At 42.2% G+C, this 15,285-nt stretch overlaps 1 protein-coding gene across 1 annotated transcript in view; it reads left to right on the top strand.

Annotated features, from left to right (window-relative positions):
- Positions 1-10,338: 10,338 nt before the first annotated feature.
- The window catches only part of LOC143941032 (O-acyltransferase like protein-like), a 121,530-nt gene continuing 116,583 nt past the window's right edge, over positions 10,339-15,285 (top strand). Inside the window, exon 1 of the mRNA XM_077462914.1 lies at positions 10,339-10,776. Coding sequence (XP_077319040.1) covers positions 10,626-10,776 — 151 coding nt within the window. The 5' untranslated portion in view covers positions 10,339-10,625. The remainder of the gene's footprint in view (positions 10,777-15,285) is intronic.

Genomic DNA, 15,285 nt, shown 5'->3' with positions numbered 1-15,285 from the left:
CACTAATTATACACTATACCAAAATTATTGGGACGCCTGCTGTACATGCACATGAAAGCGGGAGTCCCGTGAAATTTTTTTGTTTTTAAAAGTTAGCAGCTACAAATACTGCAGCTGCTGACTTTTAAAATAAGGACATTCACCTGTCCCAGGGTTCAGCAATGTCGGGACTCAGGGCTGAACCATCCCTCGGTGCTTGGATGCTGCCGCCGCCATCTTCAGTAAGGGAATCAGGAAATGAAGCCTTGCGGCTTCACTTCCCGGTTCCCTACTGCCCATGCACGAGTCACGCACTGCAATCCGAATGGTGCCTGCTGTCTCTAGGACCCGTGTGTGTCCCAGCAGACAGCGCAGCGGGACAGGAAGAGGCATAGACTCCCAGGGGAGTCTATGCCCGGGGGTGGGTGCAAATACCTGTCTTAGACGGGTATCTGCACCTCCCTCCCCTCTGAAAGGTGCCAAATGTGACACCGCAGGGGGGAGGGTTCCGAAAAGCGGAGGTTCAATTTTTGTGTGAACCTCCGCTTGAACTTTAATGGCATCCCAATCTAAAGCCTCAAACGCACAAGATTATCAGGTGACTAATCATCAGTTTTTTTTGTTGCGTGCTACTCTTCTATCGACAGTTAAGAGGTTACTCAACCTACGAAAATTCTTGTACGACAGAATACAACTTCGGAATTGATGTAATTGTATAGTGTTGAATTGTTTTATTATGTATTCTTTCGTTTCCGAGCATGCGTAGTCTTGCTCTTACGTTTTTTTTTGGACGGAAATTGTACTAATTAAATGATAATCGGATGTTGCGTTACATACGTTAACATTTTTTATAGCATGCACCTTCAGGTTTTGTTGTCCGAAAAAGTTAGATTCGGCTGGCAAAAAAACGATACAGTACTAACCATCAGATAATCAGCCGATCACTCGTCATACAACATTTTATTTCTGATTTTCTGATTGTGTGTACCTCAATCCAACAGAACACCTGTTTGGAGACTACGAGCCAGGCTTTCTCATTCAACATTAGTGCCTGACTTTACAAATGTGCTTCTGGAAGAATGGTCAAACATTCCCATAGACACACTCCTAAACCTTGTAGATAACCTTCCCAGAAGAGTTGAAGCTGTTATAGCTGCAAAGGGTGGGCCAACCCAATATTGAACCCTACGGACTAAGACTGGGGTGCAGTTCATGTGCGTGTAAAGGCAGGCGCCCCAATACTTTTGGTAATATAGTGCACATTTTATATTATTTGGAGGCTAACTAAAATGACTGTTTGTGACACCCCTGGGGAAATCCCCAACCACCCCTTCTTTTCTTGCCCCTGTAACATGCATGCATGAAATGGGTGAGCACTGTTGTCACTGAGACAGGAGCCACATATAGAAATAAAAGTGTTGTCAGATGTCCAAACCCTTCACCACTCCACTGACATGTTTGTTCCGTTTTTCCCATTGAAAATAAATAAATAAATAATCCCAGCACTTTCTGTCCTGACTGTATTTGAGGTGAAATCTCAATAGGGACACAGACAGAAATAAAAATTTGACCAAGGCTCTAACCTTCATTCATATTCAAACATAAAAAGAAAATTGTGTCTGTAGTTGGGCTTTACAGTGTGTGTGTGTTGGTGTTGTGTGTTTTTTTCGGTTCTTTTAATTTGATAATGACGTTAAAAAAAATATTTCCACAGTATTTCATGTTTCCCTTCTTTTTAATAATTTAAATAATGCACAGGGACCAAGGAAAAAATAAAAATGCATCTTATTAAATTGAGGTCCCTTTCCTTCTTTGCACAGTTCTTTGTGAAGTTGAAGCTATGACTTGTAATATGTAAACTTATAAAAAAAAAAAAAAAAAAAATAGGAAACAATAAAATAGGTACAGTATTGTCCCTTTGAAATCTATTTCTCTGTGAGAGTTCTAGGATCTGTTTTTATTATTATTGCTTTTTTTTAAATTTTATTTTATACCTTTTATGTATCTCAAAATGTTTATTTTGTATTAATTTTTATAAATCTATATTTTGTGTATATATTGGAAGTGCATGATGATGTTTCTGTGATTGTCCAGTCTTGCTGCTGTCAGATTATTCTATGCCTATATCCTTTGTGTCTTTGTAACTGTATGAAATACATTTCACATGTAAATAAAAGTAAAATATTTGACTTGGAATATGTTTTCCCCTCACCTTTTTTGAGATTTTTGTAAACAAATTTTTTTTTTAACTTTTTGAATCAATACTTTAAACCTGTACATACACGGCTGAAATAGGTCTAATCTTTTCTGCTACAGGCGTCACCCCGATATCGTTTTTTAGAGCCGTTGGTCGGCTCTCTTGTAATAGCAATTGGCAATTATTATAAGCAACGAGAGGGGACTTCCCACCACCCCCCAATACCAACACCACCTTCTGCGGCTCTCTTGGGCTCTCCCCGTCCCACCAGCACATCCACCTGCTAGCAAAAGCCACAAAGCCGGGATCTGCTTTAATTGGCTGTTTGTAACGGTAAACCAGAAACGATGACTTGATATCACTTCCAGTTTACTCAGAAACCATCCGTGGCAGTTTTAAAGCATTCAAAAACACAGATCTTGGTGTTTTAAATGCTTGTAAGTGCAAAGGAGGAATTTTGTGGTCTTTTAGACCCCAGATCAAGATAAAGAGTTCCTGTCACATGCCTATTGCTGTCACAAGGGATGTTTGTGACAGCAATAAAAGTGATAAAATAAATAAAATTGAAGCAACAGTGTAAAAAAAATAAAAATAAAGTGCCCCTGTCCTCCTGTGCTCATTCTCAAAGGTCGAAAGCACGTGTTGGTCTCGCACGCATGCAAACGGCGACCGCCCCAAACGTGAAGTATCACCGCGAATGTCCGATCATGGGTAGCACCAGAACTCCTCTATAAATCGAAAGTGGTAACCTGTAAAGGATTTTAAAGTGTCGCCTATAGATGATAAAATTTACATTGTTTGTCACTGTTGCACAGGCATGTGCATTTTTAAAGCGGCTGGGGTGGGACAAATTTAGAAGGGGGGGGAGGGTAATTTTAGTCTTGCCTAGGGCAGCACAAAACCAAAATATACCACTGCATACACTAGATGATTTTTTTTTTTTTAAACAAACAAATGTATGAACATCCATACAAATATATTCTCAGTACATTCAAAATACACTTAAAAATGCACCTCAAAATTAACATTTGATAACTTGATGAATGTCATTCAAATGTACTTAAAGTGGTTATAAAGCTTTGTGGGTTTTTTCTTAAATAAAAATAAACAAGCCGTTTTACCTGGGGGCACCCATGTGTGCTCGCTCCCAAGTCCTGCTGCTGTGTCCATTGAGACAGACAGCGAGGCTCGACCCCGCCCCCCATTCCAGTGTCACTGGATTTGATTGACACCAGTGGGAGCCAATCGTTCCTACTGCTATTAATCTGTCCAATGAGGAGAGATAGCAGCGGGAGCTGCTGCGCTCTTGCAAATCGTGTCAGGGCTGGGCTCAGCCCTTCCTTCTCTAAGCTAGCCGCTGTCAGCTAATTGCCAGCTCCTTTCTCTCCACAGTGCCTCACCTGTTGATGATATCCTGCTCTCCAGTCCTGCCGGCTTAAGACATCCAGTCCAGGTGATCTCTGCCGTCACCTTGGTCACATCTCTAGAGATGCTCTACTGTGTTCCCATTAAAGACTTGCTTGGCTGACATTCCTTCTGGCTACACTCATCTCTGGCTCCCTGACGTTTTGGCTTGTCTGACTATCCATTCTGGTTCCTGAACTCTGGCTATGTTTGACTACGTTTACACTGTTTACCTTTTTTAATTAATATTAAACAAGTGTGATTTAACTGTACTTCTGTCTCAGTCTGATTCATGGTTTCTGAAATATCGCTGGATTGGATCAGGCTCAGGTAAGGAAAAGGGTGGAGGGGGGTGTCTGGGGAGCAGCTGCAGCGCAGAAGATTTTTAACCTTAATGCATAGAATTTGTTAAGGTGCAAAACCTTAAAGCGGATGTAAACTGCTGAACGTTTTTTTTTATCTTGCCTGCAAGGTAAAGGCCTAATATACTAGTATGCATCGCATACTAGCACATTACTTGAAACTTACCTCCAAAATATCATGTCATTTCTGGGGGCCGCTTCCATACTCACCTGTCTTGCTTACGTTTGTCGACTTCTGCTCTGTGACTGTCCGGTGCTGCATGTACACTAAGGCCCCTTTCACACCACACCGCCCATAGCATGGGCGGTAAAACCCCGCTATTTTTAGCGGTGTTTTACCAGCGGATTTGCGGCGCATAGCATCCCGCTAGCGGCCGAGAAAGGGTTAAAACCATCGACAATACGCCGCAATGGCGGCATTTTGCCGGTGGTATTACAGCGCTGCCCCATTGATTTCAATGGGGAGCAGCGGTGGAGGAGCGGTAAACACACCGCTCCTTTACCGCTCCAAAGAAGCTGCTGGCAGGACTTTTTCCTGACGTCCTGTATTTAATAGGTATTAAATGGCAGGACCTCCCCAAGTGTCCCCTCTCCACCACATATGAACAGGTCAATATGGTGTTCTTCAACTCCTCTCCATAAAGCACCATTATCAAAACCTAAATAACATCAAGGTGTTGTAAGTACCACTTCACATCACTCAAACTAAAAACTACTCACAAGGCAACAAAAACATCCACCGCTCTCAATAATATGGGTAGATGAAAGGCTCACCAGATACTAATGACCTGCTGGCTTTAACCACTTTGGCTCCAGAAGGTTTTGCCTACTTCCTGACAAGGCCATTTTTTGCGATACAGCACTGTGTTGCTTTAAATGACAATTGCGCAGTCGTGTAACGTTGTACCCACAAATAGAGCTTTCTTTTGGTGGTATTTGATCACCTCTGTGATTTTTATTTTTTTGCACTATAAACAAAAAAAGACTAACAATTTTGAATAAAAAACAATTTTTGACTTTCTGCTATAAAACATTCCCAATAAAAAAGTAAAATATTAAATTTCTTTATCGTTTTTAGACCAATTTGTATTCTGCTACATATTTTTAGTAAAAAAAAAAAAAAAAATCCCAATAAGCTTATATTGATTGGTTTGCGCAAAAATGATCATGTCTACAAAATATGGGATAGATTTATGGCATTTTTCTTTTTTTTTAACTAGTAATGAAGACGATCAGTGATTTTTAGCGGCACTGCGACATTGCGGTGGACAAATTGGACACCAAGTGACACTTTTTGGGGACCAGTGACACCAATACAGTGATCCATGCTAAAAAAATGCACCAATCGCTGTATAAAATTACACTGGCAGGAAAGGGGTTAACATCAGGGCGATCAAAGGGTTAAGTGTGTCCCTACGAGGGGCTTTCTAATTGTGTGGGGGATGGATACACTGGAGGAAAAGAGAGATTGTGTTTCAGCTTAGCTGAAACACAAGATCTCTCTTTTCCTCCCTCGCAGATCAGTGGTTTGCTTTGTTTACAGAACGATTGGTGGGTTGCGGCGGCCATCGTGGTTGCTGGACCCGCTGATTGGCTCCCACTGTGCCACTCAGGCGGCATGAGCACCCCCTACACTGCGTGCAAAAAAATCTCATACAGGTATGTGATTTTGTGCAACCAAGTTCCCCTGTGCAGTGTGTGTGTGTGTGTGTGTGTATATATATATATATATAATGTGGTGGGTGGTCCAGAAGCGGTTAAGTACCGGTAAGTCAAACCTACAGACTTTCTACGAATTCTGAAAACTGTTGCCGATATACGTCGGCAGAATGGCATGGCTGGGCACAAGCACATACAGGTACACTGCCCTTCAAGAGCCCAGCTGTGGGTCGCGTGCCCGCCGCTGGTGGCGGCACGCTCGCGACCCGGTCCTGAGCTCTGTGACCGTAGTCGCGGGACCCGATCGCTGCCGGTGTCGCGCGATCAGGTCACAGAGCTGAAGAGCAGGGAGAGGAAAGTGTAAATAAATCTCTCCCCGTGCTTCCTGCTTGTCACTGATTACATAGTTACATAGTTAGTCAGGTTGAAAAAAGACACAAGTCCATCCAGTTCAACCAAAAAAAAAAAATATATATATATATATCTATATACACCAGCCCATATATCCAATTCTATACCCACAGTTGATCCAGAGGAAGGCAAAAAACCCCAGCAGAGCATGATCCAATTTGCTAAAGCAGGGGAAAAAATTCCTTCCTGATCCCCCGAGAGGCAATCGGATTTTCCCCGGATCAACTTTACCTATAAATTTTAGTACCCAGTTATATTACGTACACTTAGGAAATAATCCAGGCCTTTCTTAAAGCAATCCACTGAGCTGACCAGAACCACCTCTGCAGGGAGTCTATTCCACATTTTCACAGCTCTTACTGTGAAGAAACCTTTCTGTATTTGGAGATGAAATCTCTTCTCCTCTAGACGTAAAGAGTGCCCCCTTGTCCTCTTTGTTGACTTTAAAGTGAATAACTCGACACCAAGTTCCCTATATGGATTGTCTGTTCCCTGTCATAGGGAATGACGATCAGTTACGTCACATGCCAAGCCACGCCCCCTACAGTAAAAAAACACACATTAGGTCACACTTAACCCTCTGCACTGCCCCCTAGTGTTAATCCCTTCACTGCCAGTGGCATTTTTACAGTAATCGATGCATTTTTAATCGCTGTATTAATGCTAATGGTCCCAAAAATGCGTCAAAATTGTCCAACGTGTCCGCCATAATGTCGCAGTCACAATAAAAATCGCTGATCGCCGCTGTTACTAGTAAAAAAATAATATTAATTAATAAAAATGCCATAAAACTATCCCCTATTTTGTAGACGCTATAACTTTACAAACCAATCAATAAATGCTTATTGCAATTTTTTTTACCAAACATATGTAGAAGAATACATATCGGCCTAAACTGAGGAAAAAAAATGTTTTATATATATTTTTTGGGGATATTTATTATAGCAAAAAGTAAAAAATATTGCATTTTTTTCAAAATTGTCGCTCTATTTTTGTTTATAGCGCAAAAAATAAAACCCGCAGAGGTGATCAAATACCACCCAAAGAAAGGTCTATTTGTGGGGAAAAAATGATGCCAATTTTGTTTGGGAGCCATATCACACGACCGCACAATTGTCAGTTAAAACGACGCAGTGCCGAATCGCAAAAAGGGGCCTGGTCCTTTAGCTACAAAATGGTCCGGGGCTTAAGTGGTTAATGGGATGTCCCATAGCAATGCTATTTGAGGGGAGGGAGACACAACTCGCAGGGTACCCCCAGACTCAAGGACCTATACTGCTGCTTGCAGCACACTGCACCCAAAGGCGATATTCTCCACTTGAACAAACTTGGTGAATGTATGTACTGAAGACCTTACAGATCTGAGCTATGGAGGCCTGGTGACACACTGCCCAAGAAGCACTAATCGCCCTGGTAGAGTGCGCTTTGACTTGAAAAGGGGGAATATTACCCCTAAAATTATAAGTCTGAATTATAACCTGCCGAATCCACTTAGCGACAGTGGATTTCAATGCTGCCTGTCCTTTCTCTGCCTGACCAGGTGGAAACCTGAGACCACTTTTGGCAAAAAGTCTGGACAAGGGCGTAACACCACTCTGCCCTCATGAATAATCAAGTATGGCTCTTTACAAGAAAGAGCAGCCAATTCCAAAACTCTCCTTGCTGAGGATATAGCAACCAAGAACACCAGCTTCCTTGACAGAAGGAATGATGCCGCGTACACACGATCGGATTATCCGGCGGACTTAGGTCTTAGTCCGCTCCTGTGTGGGCTCCGGCGGAATTTTTCTTCCCAAAAGTCCGGCAGACTTAAAAGAAGTCTTGACGCAAAATTGTCCACCGGACTCGGCAGTGTGCTAGTCCACCGGACTTTTCAAATGAACGGACTTGCCCACACACTGAGTAAAGTCTGTTCATTTTGAACGTGACTCCAGGTAGACGGGACTAGCAAAGGAAGTCAATGTATATGCAGAAATGCATCCCTGATGTCGATAGACGCCAGAAGTTCTCCTAGTAGGATAGAAACCACTGACCTGATCGTCTCCATGAGAAAGTAGTGGATCTTCTGGAACTGATTTAGATTCTTTAGATCTAGAATGGGTCTGACATCTCCATTTGGTTTTGGTACTGTGATGAGGTTTGAATAAAACCCCAAACCTTGCTCTTCTGTGGGGATCTGCATGATCACCCCTTGAGCCATTAATTGGTCTAGTACCTGAAACAGAGATTGCCTTTTCTCTGGATCTTTGGTAATGTTTGACCTCAGGAAACGAAGACGGTGGAAAGTCCCAAAATTCCAGCTTGTACCCCAGAGTTACCGTGGGGATGACCCATCTGTCCTGAATTTCCTCTTGCCAGACTTCTGAAAATTGCAGAAGGGGGGGTTGCCTCTTCATGATGAGGCTTTAGGATTCTGCTTTGCAGGTTTTCGGCCCCAGTACTTCTTTTGAGCCTGGGCCTGACCCTGAGGTTTTCCTCTAGAGTCTGATGGCGAAGGCCGTTGCCGCTGCCTAGAGGCGGAAGCCCCTGGCGCAGGGTAAAGAGCCCGTTTAAATGAAGGGCATTTATACTTTCTTTTGACTGGCAAAAGAGTACTTTTCCCACTAAAAATTGTTTGGATGTATTTGCCCAAATCATCCCCGAATAGCCGATCCCCATGAAAAAGGAACCCAGTCAGGAGCTTTTTACATGGAGCTTTGGCTGACCAATTTTTTAACCACAGGATTCTACGCATATGTACTAGCATAAGCGTAAGGCGTAAGGCGGGACGCCTGGTGAATAGAATCTTTAATGGCATCTACGGCAAAGCATAATGCTTTTGGTAGTTTGGCCAATTCCCGGGCTTGTTGTGCAGGAACCTCTTTAAGGGCCTGTCTAAATTGGTCCTTGTAGGGATTGACAGATGCCTATTGCAGCGACTGCAGGCTGAGTAATGGCACCTGCCAAGGAGAAAGAGGATTTTAACAGGAATTCCAACTTTTATCTGTTATCTGATCCTTAAGCATTTGTGCATTGTCTACTGGACAAGTTAGACTTTTATTCACACTGGAAATCGCAGCGTCAACTGCTGGTACCTTCCATTTTTTTGGTGAATTTTTCCTCCATGGGATAGAGAAAATCTCTTTAGAGGGAGAAAATGCTTATCCGGGTGATCCTATTCAGCATAAATAAGCTGTTCTAGTAATGCATGAACAGGAAACGCATGCAAAGGCTGTGATGTTTTTAAGGATTCCAAGGAAGAAACCGAGCTTTCAGCAGACTCCATTAGGGGTCTTAATCGCTGAACATAGTCATGACAGTAATGCCGGTATTAAGTTCAGCCTAGTGCCGGGAATAGTGCTTGCCTATCAGTGTAACCAACCAGTGCTGAACAGTGCCCATCATGCCACCTATCGGTGCCCATCACTGCCGCCTCATCAGCGTACATCAAGGAGAAAAATTACCCGTTTTCAAAATTTTATAACAAAATATATATATAAAAAAAACTTTTAAAAACTTTGGTCTTTTTCCATTTTTTTAACAAAAAATAAAAACTGCAGAGGTGATCAAATACCACTAAAAGAAATCTCTATTTGTGGGAAAAAAATTATAAAAATTTCATATGGTTACAGTGTTGTATGACCGCGCAATAGTCATTCAAAGTGCATTAGCGCTTAAAGCTGAAAATTGGTCTGGACAGGAGGGGGGTTTAATTGCCCAGTAAGCAAGTGCTTAAAAAAAAAACGGGAAAAAAAAAAAGTCATTGTCCCTGATCACCACCACATCAGTCATATGGGGTTGATTTACTAAAACTGGAGCATACAAAAATCTGGTGCAGCTGTACATAGAAACCAATCCGCTTAAATTTTTCAAAGCATAATTACCCAAGCTGAAGTTAGAAGCTGATTGGCTACCATACACAGCTGCACCAGATTTTTCCCATTTCGGTTTTAGTAAACCAACCCCACAGTGACAACTGTCTACCAGTTGTGCCCCTACACTGTCAAACTATTGCATGCTTGTGGTCTCCACCAGGGGCTGGTGGAAACTACATGCGGCTGTGCCAAACCATGCTTGGCTACTATCACTGGAGGACGGAGGAGATCAGCACCACTGAGATACTAAAAAAGTTAATAAAAAGCTTAAAACCGTATTTTATTAAATCAAAAATTGGCAATTGTACCACAACAAACTAAATGTAATTCATTTGTGTTTACATCCGCTTTAAGATTTATATCTTCATTTTTATTGGCTGCATTTTTTTATTTATTTTTTTAAGATGTTTTTATTTTTATTTCTTTATTTTTTTATAAATAAAGGTTGAACTTGTATGACGTTTGTCTCCTTTGTTCTAACTATTTAACCAAGTGTAGTGGAGTGAATGTAACATTTATATGTTTACATGTGCGTCACTGGAGTCATCCAACGGGCTCAGTCTCCATAGTGGACGGGAAACCTTAGACGCATCTTATTCACAGGTAAAGCCGGGGTGGTAATTGATTTTTCTACACAGATTTATGTGTTTATTTTCTGCAGCTGCTTTGGAAAATAGGAACTGTCATCCTGATTTGCCTAAAGACTTGACCTGTCACCTATAAAAGTCAGGAGATGCGTTGTTGGCAAACTCAAGTGTTATGATGGTTGAGGAAAGCTTACTTGTATTCATGTCCTTGGCCCTCATCAAGGTGGCTGCTCCAGCAAATGTGACCTTTAGCTGCTTCAAAGACACCATGAGCTATTTGTCGGATCTGAACAGTGAGGAACCCAAAGCCTATGCCATGATGAGTAAGTACGTTTGTTTATTATTCTCTTTCAACAAATTTAAGAGCAACTTTAAGCAATGGGTAAAGCAAGTCCTGTCGGGGAAATGTTGACACTTAGCCCTTTTCACTGCCCAAGCTGCTATTGTTTTATTGCATATGTGTTTAAAAATACATTTTAGGTCTGAAAATTAGTTTAAAACCCTCAAACATTATACACTATATTGTCATATTATTATAAAAGTATTGGGATGCCTGCTTTTACATTAATTTTAACGGCATCCCAGTCATAGTCCATAGTGTTGAATATTGAGTTGGCCCGCCCTTTGCAGCTATAACAGCTTCAACTTTTCTGGGAAGGCTGTGCACAAGTTTTAGGAGTGTGTTTTTGGGAATCTTTGACCATTCTTCCAGAAGCGCATTTGTGAGGTCAAGCACTGTTGTTGGATGAGAAGGAGCTCACACTCTCCAAACAGGTGTTCTGTTGGATTGAGGCAGGCCAGTCAAGTTCCTCCACCCCAAACTCCCTCATCCATGTCTTTATTGATGTTGCTTTGTGTACTGGTCCAAATCATTTGGTGGAAGGGGGATTATGGTGTTAGGTTGTTTTTCAGGGGTTGGGCTTGGCCCCTTAGTTCCAATGAAGGGAACTCATCAGCATACCAAGATATTTTCTACAATTTCATGTTCCCAAGTTTGTGGGAACAGTTTGGGGATGGCCCCTTCCTGTTCCAACATGACTGCGCACCAGTGCACAAAGCAAGGTCCATAAAGACATGGATGAGCGAGTCTAGAGTGGAGGAGCTTGAAAGTCCTGACCTCAATCTGATAGAATACCTTTGGGATGAATTAGAGCTGAGACAGCCAGCCAGACCTTCTTGTCCGTATCAGTGCCTGACATCACAAATGCGCTTCTGGAAGAATGGTCAAACATTCCCATAGACACACTCCTAAACCTTGTGGACAGCCTTCCCAGAAGAGTTGAATCTGTTATAACCCTAAAGGGTGGGTCGACTTAATACTAAACCCTACAGACTAAGACTGGGATGCTATTAAAGTTCATGTGCGTGTAAAGGCAGGTGTCCCAAAATATTTGGCAATGCACTTTGGTAACCCAGATTCTCAGCAGGCGATGCTTTAAAAGCCCCTATAGATCATCACTTTAGAGTTGACCGTGAATATCGGGCCTAGAATTATTTCCCTCATTCTGGTATGCATGGCGATATCTAACGCATAGCAAAATTGATGTTTTTATGCAGGAACCACTGATATGTATACGTTAAGTTTACACTTGCATGTGCATGTACAGTTGTGCTCAAAAGTTTGCATACCCTGGCAGAAATGGTGACATTTTGGTAATCATAATTAAAATATGACTGATTGTGCCAAAAACTCTCTTTTATTTAGGGATAGTGATCAAATGAAGCCATCTATTATCACATAGTTGTTTGGCTCCTTTTAAATCCAAATAATAGCAGAAATCTCCCAAATGGCCCTGATCAAAAGTTTACATACCCTGGGATATTTGGCCTTGGTACAGACACACAAGGTTAAAGTGATTGCAAAGTCTTGTTTCTTTTTTCCTATAAAAATAACAAACATGTTATACTTGCCTGCTCTGTTGTAGTGGATTTGCACAGAGCAGCCCAGATCCTCCTCTTCTCAGGTCCCTCTTCTGTGCTCTTGACCCCCTCCCTCCTGTTCAGTGCCCCCATAGCAAGCAGCTTGCTACGCGGCACCCAAGCTGAGTCACAGCTCCCTGTGTCCATTCAGACATGGAGAATTGACCCTCCCCCTCTCTCCTGATTGGCTGTCTGACTTTGATTGACAGTGGTGGGAGCCAAAGGCACTGCTGCTTTGTCTCAACCAATCAGGAGAAAGAATCTTGGATGGATGGGACAGTCGTGGACATCGCTGGACAGAGGGGAACCTGAGGTAAGTGTTAGGGGGGCTGAGGGAGGGGGGGCTGTTGTACATAGAAGGCATTTTATCTTAATGCATAGAATGCATTAAGATAAAAAAAAATCTCCTGACTTTACAACCCCTTTAATTTATGACATCTATGGCTTTTTAAATTGCAGTTAGTATCTGTGTATATATGGTCAATGAGTGAGCTCTCATGTGGATGCACTGAGCAGGCTAGATACTGAACCTTGGGGAGCAGAAAAAAAAGACCTGTTAAAAGACTTGCATAACAAGGTAATATAACTTTATAACTTTATAAGATGGAAAAGGATATAAAAACATATCCAATGCCTTGAATATGCCTTGAATAAGCCTTGAATATGCCAGTCAGTACTGTTCAATCACTTGTTAATAAGTGAAACATTTGGGGGTCTCTTGATATGAAGCTAAGGTCATGTAGACCAAGAAAGATTGCAGCCAGAGCTGCCAGAATTGTTCGGGATATAAAGAAAAAACACAGGTAACCTCAGGAGAAACACAGGTTGCTCTGGAAAAAGACAATGGGGTTATATACGAAAGCCAAATCCACTTTGCACTGCAAATGTACTTGGAAGTGCAGTTGCTCTAAATCTAAGGGGTAGATCTGAAATGAGTGGAAGCTCTGCTGATTTTATCATCCAATCATGTGCAAGTTAAAATGCTGTTTTTTATTTTCCTTGCATGTCCCCCTCGGATCTACAGCGACTTAACTTCCAAGTGCACTTTCAGAGCCGGTTCACACAGGGGCGACTCGTCAGGCGACTTAGCCGCTTGACAAGTCGCATCCCGTTCTGTGCTCCGACTTAGAAAAAGGTTCCTGTACGACTTTTGGGGCGACTTGCATTAACTTCTATACAGAAGTCATTTTGCAAGCCGCCGCTAAAGTCGGATCCCGGTCGCCTGAGGCAGTGGCGCTGCAAGTCATGCCGCCTCAGTGTGAACCGGGTCTAAGTCTTTACTGTGCCAATGATACAAAAAAGCCCAGTGAGGTGTGTCAAGGTGTTGTCGGGCACAGAAAGGCTTAATATAGGCCATAGAACCACAACTTTACATATTCATAAATATTGTGTGACATAAAAAAAAGAAACCAATGCCTTTTTATTATACAGGAAATATATAATTTCTAGGGGGTTTAAGTAATTTTGAAGTAAAAAATGCAGATTTTAAAATGTATAAAAAAAAAAGCTAAAATTCCTTTAGTAGTCCTGAAGTGGTTAACCCTACTCTATTAAAAACATTTTTTTACATTTTGGCATTAGGTATACTTTATTTTTGCCTATTTCTATTGACTTCAATACATTTTACAGAGAGGGCAAACTTTTGCAGAGATCTCCAGATTTGTGGTGATGAATATTTAGATGAATGAAAGCTTTCAGATTTGATAATTCCTAGTCCTAGAACAGAGTTGTAACTAATTTATGTACAAGCAACTAGAGAGTTTACATCTACAGTATCTCACAAAAGTGAGTACACCCCCCACATTTTTCTAAATATTTTATTATATCTTTTCATGTGACAACACTGAAGAAATTACACTTTGCTACAATATAAAGTAGTGAGTGTACAGCTTGTATAACAGTGTAAATTTGCTGTCCCCTCAAAATAACTCAACACACAGCCGTTAATGTGCAGGTGTGTTAAATTTGGTGTTATCGCTCTCACTCTCTCATACTGATCACTGGAAGTTCAACATGGCACCTCATGGAAAAGAAATCTGAGGATCTGAAAAAAAGAATTGTTGCTCTAGATAAAGATGGCCTAGGCTATCAGAAGATTGCCAAGACCCTGAAACTGAGCTGCAGCACGCTGGCCAAGACCATACAGAGGTTTAACAGGACATTTCCCACTCAGAACAGGCCTCGCCATGGTCAACCAAAGAAGTTGAGTGCACATGCTCTGTGTCATATCCTGAGGTTGTCTTTGGGAAATAGACATATGAGTGCTGCCAGCATTGCTGCAGAGGTTGAAGGGGTAGGGGGGTCAGCCTATCAGTGCTCAGACCATACGCCACACACTGCATCAAATTGATCTGCATGGCTGTCATCCCAAAAGGAAGGAAGCCTCTTCTAAAGATGATGGGCAAGAAAGCCCAGCTGCTGAAGACAAGCAGACTAAGGACATGGATTACTGGAACCATGTCCTGTGGTCTGATGAGACCAAGATAAACTTATTGGTTCAAATTTGGTTCAGATGGTGTTAAAGAGGAAGTAAACCCTGATGGGTTTACTTCCTCTTTGATTCCCTGCAAAGGTAAAGCATAATGGACTACTATGCACCGCATAGTAGTCCATTATGTGTCACTTACCTGACACAGGAGCCAGCGAAGTCACCACTGTCCCCTGTAGTTCCGAGCGTCCATCTTCTTGGTGGGTCTCCGTGGGTCTGCTCCGGCGCTGTGATTCACCAGAGCAGCGATGACGTCACTCCCATGCATGCGCATGGGAGCCGACACTCGCGGCATAACGCCGCGATCTGTGGCTTACCCAGTGTGCCTGCGGGGCATGCTCAAATGCAAGGTGGAGGAGCGCAAGGTCTCTAAGCCCTTGTACACATGGTCGGAAATTCAGACGGAAAATGTCTAATCGGACCG

This window comes from Lithobates pipiens, unplaced genomic scaffold (genome assembly GCF_037356315.1).
Source record: "Lithobates pipiens isolate NorthernLeopardFrog02 unplaced genomic scaffold, aLitPip1_a1.2 Scaffold_3, whole genome shotgun sequence".
NCBI classification, from domain to species: Eukaryota; Metazoa; Chordata; class Amphibia; order Anura; family Ranidae; genus Lithobates; species Lithobates pipiens.
This window is presented reverse-complemented; position numbering and strand designations above follow the sequence as displayed.